This window comes from Mya arenaria, chromosome 13 (genome assembly GCF_026914265.1).
Source record: "Mya arenaria isolate MELC-2E11 chromosome 13, ASM2691426v1".
Taxonomy (NCBI): domain Eukaryota; kingdom Metazoa; phylum Mollusca; class Bivalvia; order Myida; family Myidae; genus Mya; species Mya arenaria.
The window spans coordinates 57,422,487-57,449,249 of NC_069134.1; the positions used below are offsets into that span (position 1 = coordinate 57,422,487).

General features: G+C 34.1%; 1 protein-coding gene across 36 annotated transcripts in view; it reads left to right on the forward strand.

The window, feature by feature from the left end:
- The window catches only part of LOC128214014 (zinc finger protein 500-like), a 155,765-nt gene that overhangs the window by 26,950 nt on the left and 102,052 nt on the right, over positions 1–26,763 (forward strand). For 2 of the 36 annotated variants that reach the window (XM_052920171.1, XM_052920175.1), the window contains one exon: positions 311–1,029. The exons of 15 other annotated variants lie outside the window; for them this stretch is intronic. In XM_052920171.1, coding sequence (XP_052776131.1) covers positions 311–451 — 141 coding nt within the window. In that variant the 3' untranslated portion in view covers positions 452–1,029. Of the gene's footprint in view, positions 1–310; positions 1,033–1,201; positions 1,597–1,706; positions 1,889–3,928; positions 4,175–4,807; positions 5,599–6,171; positions 6,705–7,994; positions 8,241–9,338; positions 10,451–11,159; positions 12,048–12,402; positions 13,657–14,104; positions 14,338–14,594; positions 14,869–16,723; positions 17,715–17,896; positions 18,975–19,410; positions 20,209–23,454; positions 24,126–25,136; positions 25,784–26,763 lie in introns of those variants that run through there. 19 more of the 36 variants (XR_008257853.1, XM_052920197.1, XM_052920194.1 and 16 more) reach the window with 19 other exon arrangements.

Genomic DNA, 26,763 nt, shown 5'->3' on the forward strand with positions numbered 1-26,763 from the left:
ATAATATATAAAAGAATGTTTTTTAAAAGAAAAAGACTGCCTTAAAAAAACACCCTGATAACCCATTATGTAACTTTGTATATACTCAAATATACCCAAGAATGGATGAGACAAAATTCTGTCTTTTTATCACACTTGTGAAATAAATTTGATGAAGAAAATGTGAAAGTGCTAATTTAGGAAATGTGTGGTACAGAATATAGCTGAGGGAATAAGCAGTGAAGCTTCCTTAATACGATAGTTTAGGAAATATGTTTCTACTTTTTAAATAGATATAGGTCATTTCTATACTCAATTATTATTATTTCAGCTTCTTCAAAACGATGCCAATTTTGTAACATGGAGTTTCGGCACATGTCTATACTGGAGAGACACCTGCGCATTCACACAGGAGAGAAGCCTTTTAAATGTCCCATATGTGAGCGAGGCTTCACACGGAATAGCAGCATGAAGAGGCATTACTTAACTGGTCACAAACAACATTTCAACATACTGACAATTAATGACTGAATGAGGAGCTAGCCATCTCTTTATTTTCTACAAAGAATGTCTCTCCCACTGTGTTGATAATTAATACAAGAACGAGGATCCAATATTTTATTGTTCTTAAAGAACTTTGCTCCCGCTGTGTTGCCAATTGATAAAAGAAAGAGGATCCATCTTTTTATTGTTCACTTAGAACTTTGATCCAAACGTGTTGACAATTGATAAAAGAAAGAGGATTCATCTTTTTATTGGTCACAAAAAATGATTGCAACATATGGACAATTTATTAAAGAAAAAGGATCAGTATATTTCCCACTAAAAAACATCCCTGCTGACTTTTTGACAGAACAGTTAACTTATCAAGTCGCTCATAGAGATGCCAAAAAGTTATATGTTGTATCGTCATTTGCAAAAGTGATTTTTGTGAAAAACTGAAGGACTGATCATGTAACTTCTTAGAAGTAATATTAAACAAGAATATTGTTCTTTCTTTTATGTTTTATGTCAGATTTGTGTATTTCGACACTATTGTGGAATAAATTTTATGAAATAAATGTGAAAATAATAATTCTGGACTTAATCATGTTGTACAAGTCATTGTTGAGAATGTTTGCAGTGTTATATATGTAGGTTCCGATTGTATATAGTTCAGAGATTAAGTTACTTTCAAAATACATATATAAATCCTTACGTAACCCTGTTTTAATTGTTTCAGCTTCCCTAAGACGGTGCCAATTTTGTGAAAAGGAGTTTCGCCACTTGTCCCTTCTCAAGCGACATATGCGCACGCACACAGGAGAGAAGCCGTTCAAATGTCCCGTATGTGAGCGAGGCTTCACTCAGAAAACCAGCATGAGGGTTCATCTCTTTAGTGCCCATCAAAGACATCACTCCCAATTTGATGACGCTTGATTAATGGACAATGGCCTCTGAAATATTAGCAACGAAATTTACTCAAAACTAAATCATTAAAAGGATTGTCTTGGACACATTTACAAGTTAATTGACATTTAAACTATTTTTTCTTAAAGCATTGTTCTTTTTCCATGCTGTATTGTGACAAATATGTGTACATAACCGCTATCGTTGAATAAATCAATACTAAAGTAAGGTATGGTTTGTCATTCATGTACAGTCGAACCCTGTGGATCAAACTCTCTTGGCTCGAATTCCTTGTTGGCTCAAACTGGATGTAAAGGACCATTTTCTTTATACTGTAGGTAAGCATTCCAGTTGGCTGAAGGTATTTTTGCCGGTCCCTGGGAGTTTGAGCCAGCGAGGTTCAACCGTAGTTCAGAGAATGATCGCCACTACATGCTTTCCAGGGGAATGTTGTGCATTACATGTAGTGCAAGGATTATGGGTCACTAGTTCAGGGAATGGCTGATACTACATGCAGCTTAGGGAATTGTTGGTAAGCATTTAGTTTAGGATTAATTGGTATAACATGTAGTTCAGGGAATGGTTGGTACTACATCAGGTTTAGGAATAATTGGTATAACATGTAGTTCAGGAATAATTGGTATAACATGTAGTTTAGGAATAATTGGTATAACATGTAGTTCAGGGAATAATTGGTACAACATGTAGTTTAGGAATAATTGGTATAACATGTAGTTCAGGGAATGGTTGGTACTACATGTAGTTTAGGAATAATTGGTATAACATGTAGTTCAGGAAATAATTGGTACAACATGTAGTTTTAGGAATAATTGGTATAACATGTAGTTCAGTGAATGGTTGGTACTACATGTAGTTTAGGAATAATTAGTACAACATGTAGTTTAGGAATAATTGGTATAACATGTAGTTCAGGGAATAATTGGTACAACATGTAGTTTAGGAATAATTGGTATTATATGCAGTTCAGTGAATGGTTGGTACTACATGTAGTTTAGGAATAATTGGTATTATATGCAGTTCAGGGAATGGCTGGTACTACATGTAGTTTAGGAATAATTGGTATTATATGCAGTTCAGTGAATGGTTGGTACTACATGTAGTTTAGGAATAATTGGTATTATATGCAGTTCAGGGAATGGTTGGTACTATAAATATTTAGTTTGATGGAAATGTTTTATTTAGGGAATGGTTGGTACTTTACACATAGTTTAAGGAATAAGTAACATTTAAAAAAGAGACTTTACCCCATTATCATTATTCCAGCTTCTGCTAGGCAGGGCCAGTCCAGCAGGAAGGCATGTCATACCACGGCATCACTGGAGAAACCAGTGTGCATACGTACAGTAGAGAAACCATTCCAATGTTACGTATGTAAGCAAGGGTTCACTACAAGACGCAGCATACAGAGGCATCTTTTTACTGCCCACAAACAAGTAGATAAATCTAACTGGTTTTATTTTACTCTGAAATGAATGGGCCTTTACACTTACCGGAATGACTGAAGACTGTCTAAGGACTTGGATATGGGCCCATATCTCAAAAATTGACAATGTATTATACTTTAATAGTCTACAAGTTGTTGTGGAGATAAGTGCCTTGAAAGTGTGGTAGAATTCTATGAATTTGAGTTTATTATGAGTATTATGAGTAATTTTCATTGGACATTAAATTGTTAAATGGTTTAATTTTTGGAGTGTTTTATTTTCACCAAAATTAGATATTTGGCATAATAGCTAAGTTATTATGTTATAAAATTACCATCACTATATTGAAGGAATTCCAATAGATCTTCATTGTGCCACATTGATTAAGCATTATGGATTGGTCCAAAAACTAAATTAATAATTTAAAAAATTATGATTTTTTTTTACTAAAAGCATTTTTATTACTCCATGCTGTTTTGAGACAATTTTGTGTACATGTAAACTATTGTTGAATAAACTTATGCTTAAATAGGGAATGGTTGATAATATATGTAGTTTAAGGAAAGATTGATACTACTGTAGTTCAGGGGAACGTGATGAATTACTTGAAAATCAGGGAATATGCTGTACTACCTACAGTGAGCTGTTGTGGTACAACATTTAATTCAATGAATGTTTATACTAAATGTAGTTAGGGGAAACTTGTAGTTCAGAGAAAAATGGTACTACATGTAGTTCAGGGAAATATGCTATTTTATGTAGTTCGGGGAAATATGGTACTACATGTAGTTCAGGGAGATATGGTCCTACTTGTAGTTCTGGATATGTTTGTTGGTACTACATGTAGTTCTGGGTATGTTTGATGGTACTACATGTAGTTCTGGGTATGTTGGATGGTGCAACATGTAGTTCTGGTGATTTTTTTATGGTACCACATGTAGTTCTGGGGATGTTTTATGGTAAATACAATTAAGGGAATGTTTGGTACTACATGAAATTCAGGGATTGATGGTACAACATTAGGTACAGTGATGGTAACGGCACTTCCTCTACTAAAGAAAATAAGTAGTTTAAACAAGACTGGTCAATATTTCACTCCATTACCACTTTTTCAGTTTCTTCAAGACAGTGCAAGTTCTGTGGGAAGGCATTTCGCCACATTTCACTGCTTGAGAGACACGTGCGCATACACACGGGAGAGAAACCGTTCCAATGTGAACAAGGCTTCACTTGGAAAAGCAGCATGAAGAGGCACCTTTTTACTGCCCATGAAGAACACTTCACCTCACTTGTTGCCAAGTGATGAAAGAACAAGCTGCCATATCTTCATCACTCACAAACAATAGTTCTTTTAATAAGGAGAAGACATCGGGTAGTTAATCAGTACTCGAGTCCTCAGATAATTTTCTGATCTAGTACTTTGGTACTCCGAAAAAATTTAATTGTTATTCTTAAGAGACTTTCATGTACTCTTTATGTGGGTCTTGGTAATATTGGCCAATTTGCATCTATGTTTTTCATCTTTAAATAAGTGAGTATTTACTATTAATGTATGACATAAAAAAAATGAATAAAATTAAAAAGAAAATGTTGTTTCATTCTTTCAATGTGTGAATTGCCTTTTTTTAATTTCATTTTATCCTGAAAGATACACACTTCAAAAATAGAAGTATATGTAGTGGTCCTTGACCAATATTTCAATTTATGACCCAGGGTCACAAGTTTTCTATATATTAAACTGTATACGAAAATGTGTTTCTCTGAAACCACAAGGCCTTTCAGGTAAGTGGCCTCACAAAGACTGTTCAAATAATGCCCCTGGGATGAAAAATAGATAAAAACAAATTCACGATCTTTTTGGCGCATTATTAACTGGGCAATTTGTGGCAACATAGCAATTAATTAAAAAAATCCCATTTATAAAGGATTTTTTATAAAGGATTTTTACAAAATTATTTAGCCAAGTTTTGAAATTAATAATTTGTGATTTTCAGGTAAATGCTGCCAGTGTACGTTCTGTGGTCGGTACCTCCCATCGCCGTCGTTGCTGGCTAGACATGTGCGTGTACACACAGGAGAGAGGCCGTTCAAATGTCCCGTCTGCGGGAAGAGCTTTACCCAGAAGGGATCCATGATGCGTCACCAAGCTGTGCACCATTGAAACGTTATAAAATGTCATTACTGGCCGCATACTTGACTTCATAGAATGTGTGTAGCATTGCCTTCCTAAAATCAATTGCTAAACTTAGGAATAAATCTTACTGGTCACAGGGAATGTTTGTAAACAATGTTTCTCCACCGCCAGATTGATGTACATACAGATACAAGTGGTTCTATAGTTCAGGATTATTCTTGTATCAGGAATAAGTGCTTTTTAACTTCAGACTGTAGAACAGCTGTGAAGATTTCTGCTCAAATATATGCTCCATAAAGCAATAAGGAGTACCTTGAAATGATTATGAATGAAACAATTTCAAAAAAGGGTTAAGTTCCTTTACCCTGCTTTAGACAAAATTCCTCATAGTCTAATGGACCCTCAGCCGTTTTTTCAGAATTGACAATTATCAACTAGAACATTTGAATACATGCAACTGCACTTCATCATTTTCCAAACAACATATTAGTTAGCAAATGGCTACCAAAAAGTGAACTGAAAAATGAATTAAAATTTCTGCATAAATCAAATACACTTTAATCGGATACAATACTTTGTGAAAATGACATTACTTATATATTTTGAATTTGACACTTAAACTGTTTGCTTTTTGAAATGCTTTGATTAGAAGGCCTGAATGAATGTCTTTGATTAGAAAGGCTGTAAAACAGCTGTTTTGCTGAATGTATGAAGTTTATCAATAGTTTAAAGTTAATAAAGAATGTAGTAAAATATTTTCATCTGTTTTTCCTTTTGTAAGCATTATGATCGTTGTGTTTTGTTCAGTTCAGAAGAATATTTGGGATGTATGTTTCCAATCATTGCTTTTATTTAATATAAAAAAAAAATCTACAATGAAAATGACAGTGAAAAGCCCACTGAGTGGTTAAGAAAAGAGTAAAAGCTTTGTTCCGAGGCACAGGGCTAGGGGCCAAAAGAAACTGAATGAGAGACATGAAACAAAATGGCTTCATCAATCAATGATTGTATTACGAAACACTCGTAACAATCAGTGAAACACATGCTCCCTGGAACACTAGTTCACTGACGATTTGAATTGTTAATGTGCGCATTACCTCACATTCATCAAAAAAATAATGTTACCGTCTTAATGGAAAGTTAGGTAAGGGAGCTAATGCTACAAAGTATTTGTTAACATATTTTGGTATGACACAATTGTCAAGATGGTTTTTATTTTTGCAGGGGGACAATTGAGGCAGTGCCCCTACTGCAGCAAATATTTCCCGACCCCCTCGCTACTGGCAATGCATGTGAGAGTTCACACAGGAGAGAAGCCGTTCAAGTGCCCCGTTTGCAGTCAGGGGTTCGCTCAGAAAGGGACAATGAGGGGCCATGTGTATTCCAAACATGAGGAACAGTTCTTGAAACATTTTAAGAAGTGATTCCTGTTCATCTGGACATTAGTTCATAATGGTGAAAAATAGTGCTTGGAAACATTCAAAGAATGATTATGTAATGCAGAAGTTGTTATGAAGTGTGTATTTTTCGTTTGTTTGTTTAAAACATATCACAACAGTTTTTTTTTTAAAAAGGGAGGATTTAATAAAAAGCTTGAGAGAGGATATTCACATATATAGCAAGACCCATAACTCGGACTGAAGAATACAGACAAGTGTTGGTGTTGATGGAAACTAGTCAAAAATGTTTAAAGTTTGTAAAATGGGGATGGCATAGCTTTGATAAAATTTTATGTCATGAAAATGTATTCCTTTTTGATCAGTATCATTTTCAGAGGTCTAGAAATATCATATATACACCTAAACACCAGTCATTATTTGTATAATATCCCACTGTACGATGAAGATGGAAGATTTAATATTAAAGATTTTTTTAAAATGAAATGTTTTGTACTTTTTAAATGACCAGAAATTTTGAAGACAGGAAACTTTGTTATATTGTAAGACAGATTGTTCTAAAGCGTGGTACCATTTATCAGTTTTAGTATTTGTTAATCGATATTGCCATGAAGTGTTTTGTTTTTGTGGGTACTTTTTATTAAATCAATATTGTAAGCCATGAAGTTGACCAATGCTGTAATGCCTGCTGATAATTATGTGAGCCACGACTATATTCATCTTAAGATTTACAGGCCTTCCAGCGTTCCTACTTTTTCCTACTTTTTTCTAAAAAACTCCTACTATTTCTACTTTTTTGAAAATAAAGTCCGCAAAAATATTAAAGTTTGATCTTTGTGCTAGTTTTATTTGCAGAAAATGAACAGAAGATGTCAAACTGGCTGGTTTCTGTTGTTGAAAGGTGTGGCAACATGTTCCACTTTGATGAGCATCATCTTTTCACCCACACAGTTCAGCAACAGAAACCGACCAAGCATCATTCACTAAAATATTCAATGTGGCATATAGAATGGTATGATTTTGCATTAAAAACATCTCCTTTAGGTAAGTTAATAGCTATCAATAATTACATATTTAACCAAAAATATTCCCACTTTTCCTACTTTTTTGTAAAAAATATTCCTATATTTCCTTCTTTTCTGTCAGAAAACCTCCTACTTTTTTCCTACTTTTGTGTTAGTGGATGATAGCTGGAAGGCCTGGATTTATGGCTGATGAACGTACGACACAATTCTCTATTAAGTTATTGTCAAAATGGCGTATGCAGCTTTTCTAAGATAGCTCTAGTTTAGTTAACTTAAAAAAAGGAGCTAGATACAAAACTTGGATAGGTAGGCACAATGTAGGTGATCTAGAATGCTATATAATGTGGCCAAGGATCTGATTTTTTTTTTGAATTTAATCATATTCTATTGCATGACAATACATTTACGCAATATGCAATGAAGAAAACAACAGAACAAAGGGATTGGGCCACAAGTTTTTCCAACATCAGTTACGGCCCTTTCTCAAAATTGTCCGTTTAGCTGGCCTTAAAATTGTGAAAAAAATTTAAGGGTTACTATTTCTAATTTCAGTCATGACTTCTCAGTCACACTATGTATTTGAGCCTTAATTGAAACTAACATGATTATTTTGTTATTTTTTTAGAATTTGGGCGTCCATGTCAATACTGTGGTAAACTGTTTTCTGCTCCCTCGATACTTGCAACGCACGTGAGGATCCATACAGGAGAGAAGCCGTTCAAATGTCCCGTCTGCGGTCAGGGATTTGCTCAAAAAGGGGCCATGAGGGGCCACATGTATTCAAAACATGAGGAACAGTTCTTGAAGTATTTTAAAAACTCATAACTGCTCAGTGTGTGGGTGAAACTTTGTTCTTTCGAATAGCTAATGAAGAAGTGGTGGAGGGAAATTATGTTATTTCATTTAATATTTTTGACCTCCTGTTGGTTGTTTTTCACAAATTTGCTGATCTTAATTAATGGATAATGTAATATAAATATTGTAAATGTGTAAACCAGTAATGATTAATGTATAGTTTATAATAAGAAATGGTTGTCCAATTGTTAAACAATTCAAAACACATGTTTGCATCCATACATACTACTGGAAGGAATTTGAATCATTCATCTAGTAGAAAAGTAAGTGTCCTTCATAGGACTACCAATGTGTAAATCATAAATGTCATTATTCATGTCATCACTGTCCAGTTGTTACTCATTGGAAATAAAACAAAAAGATGGGGATTTTTAGTTTGTTTATGTTGAAGCAGAGGGCCGCAAACAACAGTTTAACAGTTGTATATTGATCGACATTTTTAATGAAACATGTGCATTTTGAATAGCTTGATAAAACTTTACCTCATGTCAAACATAACCGAATTAGGCCTGCCAGTAATGGCTTATCAGTACATTTATTATCAATAACCAATAGATAATGTATCATGGTATGTTTAATTTAATATCAGCATGTTTTGGGTTCTTTTTAATGTAAGCATTGAGGTTATTTTATCATGGAAGGGATGGAAGTGAATTATAATTAAGGAAAATTTGCAGATAACTTTTAAGTTTGACGATGCATAGAGGATATGGAAGTGAATGAGCGCCCTACAATGTACGGAGAAATATTGAGAACTCACTTCAACCTGATAAAAAGAATTGTAGTGTATTTAAGAAGTTGAAGCCCAGACTGAAAAATATACCAATTTTCCACAGCTATTTTTTTGTACGAACAATACTGAATGTTTTTAGGGACACACCTTATTTCAAAAACTATAGAATATTTCTTTGTTCATTTATAATAGAACATTTTTACATGAACTACAATAGCGTAAGAAGCGAGACTAAAGAACACGTTGGTTTTGGTTACTTCTCAATTGTATAGAATCTATTTTTACCGCCATGGGAAACCTTCAGCGTGTGCCAAATCTTAAATGTTGCCATAAACTAGAGACATTTCAAGATACTAACCCACAGCTTATTTTATTTTTCAGACATTGAAAGACAATGTCAGTACTGTGGCAAACAGTTCAAAACTCCATTTTTACTTGCGACCCACGTGAGAGTGCACACAGGAGAGAAGCCTTTCAAATGTCCCGTCTGTCACCGGGGTTTCACTCAGAAAGGGGCCATGAGGGGTCACGTCTATTCTGTGCACAAGGAACAGTTCAAGGAGATTTTTAACCAGTGATAAGTGCCGAGCTCTAAAGCGTTCAAAACAGGTGTTTTAATAAAAGTTAATAATTGAAAGTTTTAAACAACATAGATATTGATATTACTCGGATTTAGTGCAACAGTATTGTTCTAAGCCCTCAAATTAAGTTCTGTAATGTATAGAGAGGTTATCAATTTTGTGGTCATTCCATACTTATGTATAAAACAAGTGTCTCAATTTGATAAAAATGAGCCTTGGCCCTTTTTAGGAGCCCAAACAGCTTATTCGATGACATGGTGTCCATTGTCCGTGTGTCTGTAAACAATTGCTTGTGAGCGCGATCAAGTCCTCATTTTTGATGGTATCTTAATCAAATTTATACATTTGTTAGATATCCATAAGATTTTGGTTCCTTTTGAAACACCATGCCAATGTATGACTGGATTATGGCCCTTGAAATGCTGCAGTATTTTCTAAGAGAGACAAATCAGTACAGAGTTGTGTATTCTGTAGTAGGTTCTTCCCCTTTGCTAAAGCAACAGTATCTTCTAAGGGAGACAACTTTGTACAGAGAGTTGTGTATTATTGTAGTACTTGCCCTTTGTGAAACATACGGTTCACTGATTGCTTAACTTTCAATGTAATTTCATTATATGATCAAAAACATTCATGCCAGAGCATAGGCCCTCATGGGCCTCTTGTTATGATCATCTGTTAATACCATAACTAATGATTTGATGATTTATTATCAGCACTTAATTATAAAACTTTGTTGTAATGCATGCACAATTTCTATAATTCTTTACGCTGTTTCTTCAAGAGGTTATTAGAGAACTTAATATATATATTGAAAATATTTTATTATGTTATTTCATGATGATCTAATCTGAAATTAGTTGTTAATAAAACCATTATTTCATACTATTAAAGCTAACACTAATTTGTAAATAATCATGCCTTTAATTAAAGCTGTGAAAAGAAAAACAATAGTGTTTTTTTTTCTAAATAAATTGAATATGGTTAATGTCAAAATTTGATAAAAACTGTATTTATGACATTTCTGTTTTGAATGTAGTTGTGAAAAGTATTTAAATAAACATTATCTGAATTAATTTGAGATTGTTAGAAATAATGAAAAGAAGCTATTGAGAATAAAAGTCATCACAAATGAATGATACATGCAATAATTAGCATATTGCACAGCTTCTTTTAAAGATGCACTCTCACAGATTTACTGTTTTTACATTTTTTTTGTTTTTTGTCTCGGAATGAGCAAATTTTTGCATAAATATCTGCAAACCAACGATAAAAGATTGCTAACAAAAGATCAGTTAGCAGATGTTCTATATTTCCGTTCGAAAAATTAATGTTTTATGGCTTAAACCGTTACTAACGATTTGAGAAAAATGCATTAAACATCATTTTTTTAACTTAAATATAAATATATGCAATCTATTTTTTGTCAGCAGTCTTATATAACTGGTTTCCATACATTTTCGAAAAAATTGGCTCGTTCCAAGACAAAAATAAAAAAGTTGTTGAAACGTTCAATCTGTGAGAGTGCAGCTTTAACACAAGATGTCCTCCATGTGTGAACTCGTCATTAACAATGAGGCATAATATAAAATGAATGATTTGTATATATTCTTCCTTATTCCAGATCAGTCAAATTCATGTCCCTACTGTGGTAAAGAGTTCCGGGCTCCCTCCCTGCTGACTATGCACATAAGGATTCACACAGGAGAGAAGCCATTCAAATGCCCCATTTGCAAGCGGGGATTCTCTCAAAAAGGGGCTATGAGGGGCCATGTGTATAAAACTCACAATAATAAGTTGGTGGAAATGTTCAAACAGTGATTACCATGGCAAAGAAATATTCAGAATCCCAAAAACATCTTCCGGAAGTGGAAAAATGATAGAATGGAATATCAAATCATGAAAAAGAAATTACACTTTTATTGTACATTTTTGAAATATATTATAAGTTTCAAAGAGTTAGTTGAAATAATGTGTGATCATGAAAATTGTTATATTTTGACTTTTGTTACAAACCTATGTTGGAGCAAACACATTTAAAGAAAGAATAATTCAAGGATTACATTGATCTTGTGTATACATGGAAAATTGAAAAATATTAAAGTTGGGATTTTCATGGAAAATATGATAGCAGTTGTGAATTTTAGGAAAGTCTTGGAAGTTGTGTTTTTCAAGAATTTTTTTTTTATGGAAAACTCTTGTGGGGGAATTGTGTTTATTTTTTTGGAATAAAAATTGGAAGTAATGTGTTTCCTAGATGAAGGTTAATGAAAGATTAGTATCTCATAGGGAAAGTTGTGTGGAATTTAATTAAGTTGAATACAAATTTTTTAGTAAAAACAAAAAGACATAATGTATATTTTTATAGGTGCCGAAATTATTTCATTTCACAATTGTTTATACCGTACATGTACCTGAAAGTTGTGTCAATGGAATTGAATTTGTTAGAAAGGTTTTATTTTATTTTATAGATGTTGTATGACTGCATTATATGGAATAAAGCTATTGTTGATTATTGCGTTTCTTTGAAAATGTAAGAACATTTGCAAAATTGTTAACAGTTCATGGAAATTGTCAAGAGATGTTTTGTATGTATGCCAAAAATAAATATGCTGAATGGAACAATTAAACATGTATTGGAGTAATTGCAGTTTTGCATTCAATTGGTTTGAACATAATTATTGAGGTTTTCATAAAATGAATGAACATCAAGGTGTTTAAATACATGTTTAATATATTCCCAGTCTTACAGAGACTGGGCCTTTAAACAAGTTCAGAGCATTTTCTAAGCCTGTCCCTGTAGTTTCCATTGTATGGGAATATAATATTTAATGCATGATTTGTTAAATCCTTGTCATATTTTTCAGTGAAGACATCAGCATGCCCATACTGCGACAAACAGTTTGCCGCCCCCTCGTTACTTGCGAGGCACGTGAGAATACACACTGGAGAGAAACCCTTCAAATGCCCCCTGTGTGAGAAAGGGTTTGCCCAGAAAGGGGCCATGAAGGGCCATGTGTATGCAGCTCACAGGGAGCAGTTCCTGGAAGTTATGAAGAAGTGATGGCATCTGATAGACACTTATTTTTAATGGACTTCAAAAGTGATTACATCTCATACTTTTCATACTACTTTCATGCTTTTTCTATGAATTATCAACACATATATCCTCTATGGAAGATTGAAAACAAATAAAGGATTACACTGCATTTAATATATTTGTCAAAACATGAACTGCTACAAGAATAAATTGGTATAATTAATCATGGTAAATATGATTAAAGCAGAAAATAATTTGACATAACCTGGCCCTTATTAAACTTAAGTAGCTTATTTCATTACGCCATTTTTTTTTTTTACTTTTAACTTGACTTAGTAAAACTTAGTTAATAATTGTATTCTTTTTGTGGATGAAAATTTGATCTTGTGGATGTTAAAAAAACACCATAATGTCATTGTTTGAATTTTATAAATGAGTCCCTTTAATTGCTGTATTCTGACTATGATTGAGTCCCTTTTAATTGCTGTATTCTGACTATGAATGAGTCCCTTTTAATTGCTGTATTCTGACTATGAATGAGTCCCTTTTAATTGCTGTATTCTCACTATGAATGAGTCCCTTTCATTGCTGTATTCTGACTATGAATGAGTCCATTTAATTGCTGTATTCTGACTATGAATGAGTCCATTTAATTGCTGTATTCTGACTATGAATGAGTCCATTTAATTGCTGTATTCTGACTATGAATGAGTCCCTTTCATTGCTGTATTCTGACTATGAATGAGTCCCTTTAACTGCTGTATTCTGACTATGAATGAGTCCATTTAATTGCTGTATTCTGACTATGAATGAGTCCATTTAATTGCTGTATTCTGACTATGAATGAGTCCCTTTCATTGCTGTATTCTGACTATGAATGAGTCCATTTAACTGCTGTATCCTGGCCTAAAAAATATTCAACCACAATACAAAATACCAGGTGTTGTTGCTGTCAGTTTCCTCAATACCTTGTTTTTGTTCTTTTGTTGTATGTTTCAAAATAGTTTTTATATTGTTTGTGTCCAGAAAACAACAACATTTGAATGAAATCTGGTCAAAATGAGTTTATGACAGTTTTGAAACCAACCATATATTATTCTGATGAAATAAATCTTTTGATCTGGACATATGTTGTATTGATTTAGTATAGTTTAAGAAATAGTTACTTGTACCCTCTATCCCAGTGTTTGAAATGAAATACAACTCTAGCTTGTGTAAAGAGGTACAAGACTTGTGCACCAACAGACCTTCGAAGAGATATGCACCCTTTTACAAGACAATAAACACAGAATACACATATAAACCTTTTGTCGAGTGCAACCTTATGCACATAATTATGCTGTAATTGTGTTTTGTTTGAATTGCACATGTCACAATAATATACAATTTACTTTCTTACATAAAATATAAATATCGTAATCAATACTTGTTTGAGTTACTACCAAGGTTTGTAAGTTTGAAATCATATTGCCAATAGAGAACAAACTTTTCAGTAAATTGTTCAAAAATGTTTTTATTCTTTTTACCAGAAAAGGCGAGGGTGTGTCCGTATTGTGGGAGATGTTTTCCGACTCCTTCGTTACTTGCCCGACACGTGAGGGTGCACACAGGAGAGAAACCATTCAAATGTCCTGTGTGTGGGAAAGGGTTCACCCAGAAGGGTGGCATGAGGGGCCATCTGTTTGCTGCACACGGGGATATAACCCAGCCTAATCTCAACTGACTGCATGGAATATTACCACAGTGATAACCTCATACAAATGTTAGTGATTTTTGTAAGTTTATTTCTAAGATTTTTATCTTAAAATGTTTTGTGTTTTCTTAAAGCTATTTTAAGAAATGAATCTTACATGTGTTGAAAAATAATGTATTGTCATAATAATTTACTCAAATTCTGCTTTAGTCTCATGAATATTGACAGGATATAGAATTGTAATGATTGTCATTATTTTGTTATTAAGCTGTTGAAAGTAGTATATCTAAAAGAATCCTGATTCATAATTTTTATTTTGTGAAAAGGAAGCGATGCAGTATCACTTTCCAGGTGAAGTGGCATGGACCATGAATGTCTCAAGTTGCAAATCACTGAAAACCTACATGCTATAATAACATGAATTGAGTTTATGGTAAAAATACTGCCAAAGCGCCAGAGTCCAGTGTTGTGATGATATTTTTGACCATTTCTAACTCTGTATTGTAAACTCTCTTTCTCAATGATATTGTTAAATGTTAACTTTTATATTGTATGTTTTAATGCAGTTTATTTTTGTTACAATAAATCAGAAATACATGTAAATATGTATCAACAATAAAAGCTTCATTTTAAATAGTTATTTTCTTTGATAAAAAGGACTGTGTATCTTAAACATTGTCACTAGGATAGCAGCTTAGAACTTTCCATCATAGATACACCTTTTTACTCTAAAAAAATTGTATGACGAGAAGATTAACGAAGGGCAGCAGATGTGGCAACTGTTTTATAACTGAAAAGGTACTGAGTGGAACACTTTAGGCCAAAAAAAAAATGTCTTGTTTCTGGTCACATGCCTTAAAAAAAACAGGGTCGGTAGGTAGGTTTTTTTTTTTTTTTTTTTTTTTTTTTTTTTTTTTTTTTTTTTTTAATTCAAACCTTTGGAATGAAATAGTATAGCGTTTGAAAAATGATGAAATATTGTCTGCCAATACAACACCATCAAATATGGCTTAAAGGAAACTGGACACAAGTTTATAACCATATTTATGTATTTATTAGTTTAACAGAACAACAACAGCACTATTACATGACAAGAAGCAACAAGTCCAAGACTAGAATTTGAAATAATCTCAAGAAACAATTGTCATTCTTTGTCAGAAAACAAATATAAACATGGATGGAAGAAACCGTAATACTGGGTATTTAAACATCACAGAGACAAAATCTAACTAAGTGTAATGTCAATGGTTCTTCATACAGAAAATTAATTTTAATCCTTTAAAACATTAAAAACGAAGGTCCAAAAATGAAACGTTTTAATATGACGTTCGGTATTTGAGAGAGACGAAGTATTTAAATCCATTCACTCAGCATAATGATTCACGCTTCGTCGGCATTATTTTGCCTTAATTCGTCCGATTCAAATAAGCCTTGTATATGTGTGTAGTCTTTTGAATTACGAAAATGTCGGTGCCAAAACTGTCATTCTCGGTCGAGGCATTATTTGTTTTACGATGGCCCTTTTACGATATCTAAACAACCATACAACTTACCGAACATTTAGCTTCAAGTCGGACATTTTCTCGCTCGCCATGTAAATCGATGAAAAGACTTTTTATTGTTGTTTGCGAATGGGCAACTTTAATGACACTACAACCGTCGAAGTGCGAACATTTGTCTATTTTTATGGCTATCAAATGCGTAACAGACGTCGTCTGCGCAGGGCCAGCCATCTTCGACACGGCCGTATAAAAAACACGTCACGAATATAATATTACTGTCGGATAGCGCGGTTTACTCTTCGGCGCCGGGACCGGGAACCCCGGCTCACTTTACGCTAATTATAAAAAACGGTCTTTACGCTATAAAAAAAAAAACGGTCGGGGGGTAAAAAGTAGGGTCGGTCGGGTGACCAGAAACAAGACATTTTTTTTATTTGGCCTTAGGAAAATTATGCAAATAAATTCTGCTTTTGTCATAATAAGTAGAAATATAATTTTAAGTTTAATGAAATACAACGTCAAGGAAGAGCCTGTTTAGATCTTTAAATATTCCAGCAGTAAAATGAAGTTGGTTGAAATTTATTTACATTAATATGGTCAGCTATAGGTACTATTCAGAAGCCAGAATCAAAATATTCATGCACAACCATCCAAAATCAAACATTTCTTTCACTTTTAGTTTTGGCCCATTTTACTTATGATTGTCATGGTTTTTTTTTTTGGTTTTTTTTTCATTTCTTTAATAAAAAATTTCTTCTTTTGTGAGTGTTTTTTTTTTTGGTTTTTTTTTTTAAGATTATATCTTAAAATCTATATTTGTTCAATACAACATATATTGTCTGTACACATGTTAACCTAATGTGTAGAAATATTTCCAATGAAGCAAACAATATTGCATGAAACATAAATAAAAAATCAAGTCTGGTATTTATATTTACCTTTACATTTTTCAGTGCCTACCTCTATATACCATTGCCAGTATTGTAACAAGGCTGTCCCATCTCCATCGAGACTTGCAGAGCACGAGCGTACTCACACGGGCGAGAAACCATTCAAGTGTCCAGTGTGCGGGAAGGGATTTACCCGAAAGTTTTGGATGAAGAAACATGTTATGATTGCCCATGCAGAGCAATTTGCTACTCTACAAATGTGAAACTGAAGAACAATTTACTGCAAGGCCTAGTTCTCATACATAGAGATTTGTTACTATACAGCTGTGAAACTGAGGAATAATTGCGATATTTAATTCAAAGACTCAGAAATTATGCTACTTAATAGCTGTGACACTCAGGAATAAATTAGTTGCAAGGTATAATTCATACACACCCAGAAATTTGCCACGCTACAGCGGTTAAACTTCGGAATAACATTCTTTTATTGGCTATTTATGCCCACATGTAACTGTTCAGGACGTTATATTATGCCAATCTACATGTAGAAGAATTCTACTTTGTGGCAATAGTAAAACGGCACTAACATTATCGTTGCAGGGAATAACTATGGGCCAGTCAGTATTTATTTTCTCCTCAGGAAAATGTAATTACTACCTTTAAAAAAGTGAAAATTAAATGTGTGTGATTGATTGTTTCATGGTGAGCTGTTAGATTGTTTATGAAATTACTGTAGTTTTTATTTGTCTGTTAGATTGTTTGGAAGGTTAGTTGTTTGAATATGTGTGCGATTTGTTCATTGTTGGGTTGTTTGGAAAGTTTGTTGATGTTTTTCAAATTATTTTGTGGAGGAAAAAAGACATTTCTATTATGATGCAAATACTGCTGTTACATTAAAGAAGTGACAGGACATAAAAAGTTAAAAAAAAAATTCAATGTCTTAAAACAGAAAATGTGGCCAACAGTAATTATAATCTTGTGCTAACCTGTTTCTTTGGATTGAGTGAAAACCTTTGTTGTTAAACTTCACTGACCATCTGTATTAAAAATTCTTTTTCACCTGTAAAAGTTTTATATTGCAATAAACAAATCTAAACATCAAGGTATTTGTATGGATATATTCTCTAATTACGCTGTCCCCTGTCCAAAATAGCAAACTTCAAATGCGCTGATCATATTTTTTTGAAAATGTATTACAAACTCTGATATGAAAATTTCTTTCTTTTTTGCTTTCAGAATCCATGCAGTACGAGTGCAAGTTCTGCGGAAAGAGACTCGTAACGCCATCACGGCTGATTGAACACGAGCGAACCCACACGGGAGAGAAACCGTTCAAGTGCCAAATATGCGGGAAGGCATTTTCACGCAAACGTGTCATGGTGGGACACATATACACCTGCCACTACAATATATGTGGACGTTCTTGAAAGTGTGCGTTATGTTTGATTTTGACTTGTCAAGCAAAATGAAAATGAATCTAAATACCCAATTAATGGCATTACTGAAACTTCATCAGACCCTGAAAGTGAACATTTAAACTGATTCTGGAACTGACATGGTGCTTTATACATTAGATTATCTCTGCCCTTGGTAACGAATAAAATTACTCAACAAATCTGTTAAAACCAAGTCTACATGTACTTGATTACACAAGGCTTTTAGCATCTTCCATTTTGTTTAATGGCTGTGAATACGTAAAGGCTTTTTTGCATCATTTCACTTCAGATATTGTTTAATGTAAGTAAGACTCAGGTACAACTGACCCCATATGTTGAAATGCTGGTTCTGATATGCAAAAGTCATTTATACAGAAAAGAGAGTGGGTATTCATATTGAGCAATGAGGCCCAACTAGAAAGGGTGTATTCATATTGAGAAATGAGGCCCAACCAAAAAAGGGTGTATTTACATTGATCAGTAGGGCTCAACTAGAAAAGGGGGTATTTATATTGAGCAATGAGGCCCAACCAGAAAAGGGTGTATTCATTTTTCGAACTGAGGCCAAACCGGAAAAGGGTGTAATCATTTTTCGAAATGAGGCCACACCAGAAAAGGTGGTAATCATAGAAGTAAAGAAATTGGTAAATGCTTTCAAAGAGATTTGGTCATGCTAAGGGGAACCAACTTTAAATGACTGAATGACTTCATTGCAATTATATTGTAGAAGAATTTATACTCTCATTACAATTGATGTGCACAAGTGTATTTACTTTTGTTATGAATTAAAAAATGAATTAGAATTGTTTAACCTTTATTTTAATGTAGACAATTGTAAAAAGGAAATTAAGGTCAAGGCTTAGAATTTCTTTTACTTTATTTTTTGCACACTATATTTTGTAGGTATGATTTTGATAACTCATAAACTGATGAAAAATGTTGAAACCATTTTGTCTTGTTTTTTCTTGCCAAGCTAGTTAAATACTGTTGACAATCCTGTCAGTTTGCATGCATGCAAACTATGACAAAAATTACAACGAAAATAATGAAACATATGTCCTTGAAAGCCAACACCAAGAAAACATAACAAGTATAATATCAAATAACCTTGAAAAAAAAAGTACCAGGTTAATGTCTCCATCTCTTGAAAGAACCAGTCTCAGTAACAATATTATGTTTACACCAGCTTAGGTAACAATGCAGTTTTTCCTCATCTTCCACAGCTTGCCTCAGTGAAAGTTTTTACAGCCTTTTAAGTTCGTAAATGAATTTTGATATTTTACATGTTTTGCATATTACATGTTATTTTTTTAGTTTCAGGAAGCTTTAAGCCCTGCGCTATTTGTGGCAAGATTTTCGCGAGCAAAAACAAGCTGGCTCGTCACATGACTGTCCACACAGGGGAGAGGCCATTCACGTGCAGCCTGTGTGGGAAGGGGTTTTCACAGAAGGACAATATGAAGACACACCTGATCAAAGTACACAAAAATCTGAGTTACACTTAAGGGTATGCTTAAGTCAAGTATGTGAGTACATGCTGAAGGGATGCCATACAAATGTGATTTGTGCGGGAAATGTTTTCACAGAAGAACAATATGAAGACACACAAAGTCTGACTAATTTTACGCTTAGTGAGATATACTTTTGTGGTACCATTATACATGTATGAGGGTACATGCTTTAGGGAGGTCATTTATAATGTGCTGGCATGAGATCTCACAAAAGGATAATATGAAGATAAACATGAAGTACACTGTCCAAATTGCATTTAAGGACATTCTTAAGCAAAATTGTGTGTGATTCAATTTTTGTATTAAAGTTATTGCATTTTTCTTACCATTTAATGAGAACAGTGTTGAAAAGGGTTCTCACAAAAGGAAAGTATGTAGAAACACATGATATAATTGCTGTAAGTATGAGTTACACTTAAAGAATATCCTGAAGTTAAATAGGAGGAAAGCATTACAAGGATGGCTATTCAACCATATAAAATAACATTAAGTCTGAGTTACACTTAAGGATATGCTTGAATATAAGGGAAACATGCTTAAAAAATTTGAATGGTTGATAACAAAGGGTCTGAATTTGTGTCCAGCAGACCACCCCTGATCATTGCATTGTTGATGTTCTCATACTTAACTGAAGTAAATGACATTTGCATTGTGTTAAGTTTTGAAGTCAATTGTAAATATGAACTAAATACATGTAAATTTGTTTTTTTCTCCTCTGTTTTTGAAACAATGTTGTATAAATTGGAAATAAAAGAATAATGTTTATGTAATTGTTACTTGTAGAAAATCAGCTTTGCTAACAAATTTCTTATTAAAACCATGCATTTGCTCAAACATACCGTAAATGACTGGTTATAAGACGATAGGGGGTATTAGACGCAGGGAAAAAAATATGTGCTAAATCGGGGGAAAAAACCTTTTAATTTATGTTTTGGGTTAAAAGACGCATAGAAAAAATGTCAAATTGTCTGGCATTTTCGGCCACCATGTTTGTTGACAGTGACAAAATTATTTTTTTTCGTGAAAATGGCGATGGTTATCTTTAAAACCATACAATGATAACACAAAGCAAAATAGGTTTCATTTTTATTCGTTTCATGTGATATAAAACATAACAGATTATTTAAAATAAATACATTCAAACAGCACATAAACAAATTGCACAAAGAAACACACAAATTGTCATTCACTAATCCTTTAATCGCTTTCCTCAAAGCCCTCAAATTCTTCGTCATCGTCGTCACTCTCGAAGAAATGCTCCATTTCATCCTCCGTCATGTCTTTGGTCGTCTTGTCCGTGTAGTAACCGCATCCATCATCGTCTTCTTCTTCGTCGGCTGCCTCATCTGTCTGTTTGTGCGCTGGGTTTTTGACAAACTCCTCCCATATGGTGTCATCTTCGGTCCCGTCCATAGCGTTTGATATGGAGCACTTCTTGAACGCATAAACAATGATCTTCGGATCTAGCTCTTTCCATGCGTCTACGATCCAAGCGCAGATTTGATCAATTCTGGCTTCCTTCTTCGCCCAGTCTTGGTGTAGGAGTGCGTTTCACCGGCCATCCAATTATTCCATTTATTTCTCAGTGCCACTTTCATCGGTTTGTTAATGGAGACGTCTAGAGGCTGTAGAATGGATGTCATCCCTCCGGGAATGACAGCTGGAGTTGTCCTTGACTCTTTCATCAACTCTTTCATTCCGGGGGTTGTGTGAGCCCTGAAAGCATCCAGGACGAGTAGAGAGCGATGCAGGTCTGCTCCTGGTCGTTCGTTCCACACGGTTTTAACCCAGTCGTAGCAAAGAGCCTGGTCCATCCAGCCATTTTCCTGCACACGAACGTGGATCCCTGCTGGCCATTCGATATTCTTCGGCATAGTTTTCCTCTTAAATATAACGTATGACGGGAGCTTGCCTCCGTCAGCTGTACAAGCCAACATCACGGTGAATCTGTTTTTCTCATTTCCTGTTGTATGTATGGTTACAGACTTAGAACCAAGAGCATTCAACGTTGTTGACGCAGGCATGTCGAATGTCAGTGGAGTCTGGTCAGCATTGCCTATTTGGCTAAGTGGGAAGTCGGTGGCTTTTCTTTGGCGGATAATAAATGGCTGAAAGTCTGTGATTTTAGTCTCAAAATCATCTGGTAGCTTCTGGCTGATGTGAGTACGTCTTCGGATGGACAGCTGTTGACGTTTCATGAAGGCGCTGACCCATGTTGTTGATGCCTTGAAGGTTGATTGAACTTGATGTGTCTTCGCCAACTTCATAGCCTCGAGATGGATATCAATCGTTGATACGGCAACACCCCCCTCTCTTCGCTCTTTGACGTATTGTAGAATAGCCGTCTCAATAGCGGGATAGAGCGCCCCCATGCCCCGGTTGGCTTTTCTCGTTTTCGTCATGGCCATTAATTCGTGCTTCTGTTTTCGCCATTTGCGTACGTTGACCTTATTCATGGTGTACTGGCGACCCGCTGCACGATTGCCGTGCTCTTCAGCATAGCTGATAACAGCTAGCTTTTCTCGTGCTGTGTACGATGTACGCACTTTCCCCGTGATGGCACTAAAAAGTACCTAGTGTGACAATTTGTTGTTGGATGGCACTAAAAAGTACCTTTTATGACAATTTGTAAGATTCTTTCTGACAGTATATCGTAAACAAAATACGTCAAGAATGATAAGTTAAGTTTTGCAAAGACCTTATATTGTACGAGTTTGTTCTCAAAATGTCAACACCTACAGAAAAGAATAAAGAACGTGACAAAGTGCGAAAAAAACAAGACCATTATTGCAACAGTTTGTAGTATTGGTATGTTAACAGGTTAAAGGCAGCCGAGATTTTCACACCTTATCGTACAACTGACAAAAAATATTTTGACAGTGCCCAACTTTGCTTTCTTATATGCAAGTTTAATTATTGTTCAATTCAATTTATTATTCAAAATTAAATTGAATAACTTTAATTGAAAAACATTTAATCCAAAAATATTTTTGTTAAAATTATAAACGTCTTACGATATACCGTATACCGAACTTTAACTTGCCGTTTTAACCCGTATATAATCGATCAATATGACGCGAGTAACTTCCCTTTCTACATAAATGTAAACAAACTCTCAGCTTAAAAATCGACCTCAGAAAAAAAATTGTTACTGGGTATTATACGCAGGCATTTTTTTGCATCGAAATCTGAGGGAAAAAAGGGCGTCTAATTAATACCCAGTCATTTACGGTACCTTACACATGAACTCACAGAGGAGAATATTTCATGTTGATATACAAATGGAATCTGGAAGAAGGATCCGTTGTTCTTTCGAACACATAAAAACATCCAGTTTTGAAAAAAGCATTTTGGCTTGCATTAAGTCTTTAAATGACAGTAGAGGTAAATGCAACACATTTTTAACCGGCCCTGGCTCTAGCGGTCATCTCTCTAGAATTGCTGTTTTTTGTTATCTAGAATTGCTGTTCAATGGTAATTTTGTTATCTAGAATTGCTGTTCAATGGTAATTTTGTTATCTAGATTTGTTGTTCAATGATAATTTTGTTATCTAGAATTGCTGTTCAATGGCAATTTTGTTATCTAGAATTGCTGTTCAATGGTTATTTTATTATCTAAAATTGCTGTTCAATGGAAATTCTGTTACCTAGAATTGATGTTCAATGGTAATTTTGTTATCTAGAATTGCTGTTCAATGGTAATTTTGTTTTCTAGAATTGATGTTCCATGGTAATTCTGTTGTCTTAAATAGGCATACACAGCTAGATTGAACATTGCGTTTTTTAAGTAAAATAATAGCTCTCAACTGAGTGAAAACCTTCTGTATCCTATTTTTTTTTATTTCAGAAGATCACTATTATCATCCATGCAAAATCTGTGGGAAGATTTTCTCATCAAAGTATTACCTCAAGCGCCACCTGAGAATACACACAGGAGAGAAACCTTTTAAGTGTGAATACTGTGGAAAAGAATTCACACAAAAAGTCCACATGAAAACACATGTGTTAGGTGTCCATTTTAAATAGCAGAAACTGTATGTATTTGTTATTTTTTGCATTAAAACATGTAATAATTTTACTTGTTAGTTAAATTGTAGTCCTCTTGAAGAAACATGACTGTGTCTGCTGTCAGTTGTAAATTTCATATTGTGTGAAGTGCTTTAACTGTTTACATGCATTGTTAGGTAGCCTGTGTAGCATGGCAAGCATGTAGGGCTCATGTTGTCTGGCTTCTGGTCATCCATGGTCTAACCCTTTCATGTACACTCTTTTCTTTATTAAGCAATTTTTATCCAATATATCAACAGCCAGAATTAATTATTTACTGGAGTTATGGCAAATTAAATGTAACTGTGAAACGGCTAGAAGGAAATTAATAGAAAGCAGGTGACTAAGTGAATTGGTGAAATCTAAGTTCAATTTTTTGTATTCATGTATGAACTTTTTTTTGTTGTTGAATTGCTTAGGATGAATGTGTTTATTAATATTTAATAAAATATGAGTTTCATGGATATTGTTCATGTGTGTTGTCATTTTTTGCTGTTGTTTCTGTGTTATCTTTGAAGCCTAGTAAATTCATAGAAGTTCCGGTATTGTCATTGGCCTCACACTATTGTTTCCCATCAAAAACTTTTTAAATACTTGTAGTTCTCAAACTTGGTATGCTCATTGGTCATGGTTAGTAGATAACTATATATTGATTTTGGGGTTAGAAGGTCAAGTTCATTGTGAACGTTTAATAAAAAAAAATGACAGACAACATATCTATTTCAAGGAATTCTAATTTTAGGCATAGGCATTACGTTTAGGCATACATGTACTATGAATAATTTGTATTTCAGTAATGGTATTGTATACTATAAGCCTATACATTTTTGTAGCTCATTTGTTGTTATTTTTAAAGAAAAGTTGACTTCTTGTCATAGCATTGGCCCCAGCAAAAATAGCTTGCAGGGGCTTATAAGTTGATGATTAATTGTGAATCAAGATTGAGAGCTTTTAGCTTAAGACTATTTTAAAGTTGTAAAGACTATTTTGGTCGTACATATGCATCAAATCAGTAGGAAGTACCTTGAAATAAATATAAATTACTTTGGAAACAAATTGAAAGGAGTCTTGTTAATCTCCTTTATCCTGCTTTGGGCGTGAATTCCTCATTCTCAAACAGACCCCTCGATATTTTTCAGGGTTAACAACTATCTGTTGTTAGAACCCCTGTACTTAATATTTTCATGAAATTTAGTTACTCTGTCATGTTTACAATGCAACGTGTCATCAATGGCCAGGATGAGTTTGCTACCGGTAATTATTTGTGGAGTTAGGCCAGGAAAACCCTCTACATGCATTGGCATCAGTTCGCTGATACCTGTAATTTATCAAGAACATAGGGAGGGCTTAGTGCAATTCCGCTATAACACCATATGAAAATAGTCTTCTATAGAACCCTCGAAATACGATTTATCCATGAGTTCATTAGTGCGTTGAGTAAAAGATTCAATGATATTATAACATGATTTTCGTTGATTTCAGTTTTTCGTCATGTATGCAGTGTATGCGGAAAGATTTTTCAATCTAAGAACCACCTGGCACGCCACATGAGAACACACACAGGAGAGAAACCATTCAAGTGCAATCATTGTGGAAAGGAGTTCACGCAGAAAGTCCACATGAAAACACATGTGTTTGCTGTCCATTTAAAATAGAAGACAAAGAGTTAATTGGTTAATTTCTTATATTTACACCTCAACTTCCATTCCTTAAATGAACTGCCTTTCGGCAATTGCGTTCATCAATCGATGAACGCAACATCTTCGGATATGTTCGGATGGTAATTCATTGCATAACAATATACATGAAAGCTATTAATCTTGTTATTGGTTGTATTGTGTCTGCAGGTCCCGTAAAATATAGATCAACATTTTTAAAAGTGTTAGTTTATTATATTTTAAATATATTGGTACCAGAAGTGTTTTAATTTTACGTTTTAAAGTGATTTCAAGTGGTTGATCTTTTCCTGCATTATTGTGACGTCATTTGAAAAAAATGTTTCCGGTTATAGTCGGGTCGTTCTATTTACAGAATGAGTAAGAACGGATTACTGAAAGGTTTTCTTAAATGAAATAAAGCATTTTTTTTAACAATTCTTGAATGAAATAATGAACAATTGGTGTAAATATAAGGAATGAATTGCGGGGTTGATGTCATTATCGGGGATATGAACGCAATTGGGTTGGTCAAAGTACGCGAGGAGTCCTTCGGACTCCACACACATTGACCAACCCAATTGCGTTCATACCCCGATAATGACATCAACCCCGCAATTCATTCCTTAAATATACCTTAAATGTTACAAGATGTGGCAAATTGTTCGGGACATTTTTAAAGTTAACAATGTGATAAAAGACATCTTTTTAAATTTGAAGTACTTGATGATGTTCTCATACATTTAAATTATTAATAAATCAAGTACAAGTGAAACAGTTGTCTCAAGTCTTGTTAGACATAACTGCAGATTACAAGTGTATCCATTAAACTTTCAGAAGCGGCAATAATTGTGACAACGGTGACGTAAAGAACATTGTTAACTTTCATGAAATTCTAAACAATGTGCCCAGTGATATAATATATGTATCCATCAAAGTGTCTAATCAATTGTGTTAATTAAGATTCAATAAAGTTTGTGTTTGGTTATGTTGTTATTTATTGCTTGTGACTTATTGGACCCTGTGGCTTGTAGTTTTTGTTTGGTTACAGACGAGAAATAAGATGAGAAATATAATAAGGTTATAATTACTGCGCTAGCCTAGGAAAATCAAAATCTTCAAAAATACATGAGATTTGAAAACAATCTCCTGCATCAAACTCAGTACTTATAACCGTGTTACCTTGTACTGTACCAATTTGCATCAAACCCACCAGCTTCATGTCTCCCACCAAGGTGCTGCTCTGGCCCCTCCATGGGGTGGAAGCTTTCAGTCAATATCACCCTGATAGAATTTCATATAGGAGCCGAATAGTTACTTTGTATATGAGTTAGAAATTCTTGATACTGGAAGACAGAGACAGTGTTAGAGAGTGTTGATGGTTTTACAAATGCCATTGTTGTTTCTGAACAATAAAAATCGAGCTGTGATTGTTATTTTTATCATTTTTTGTA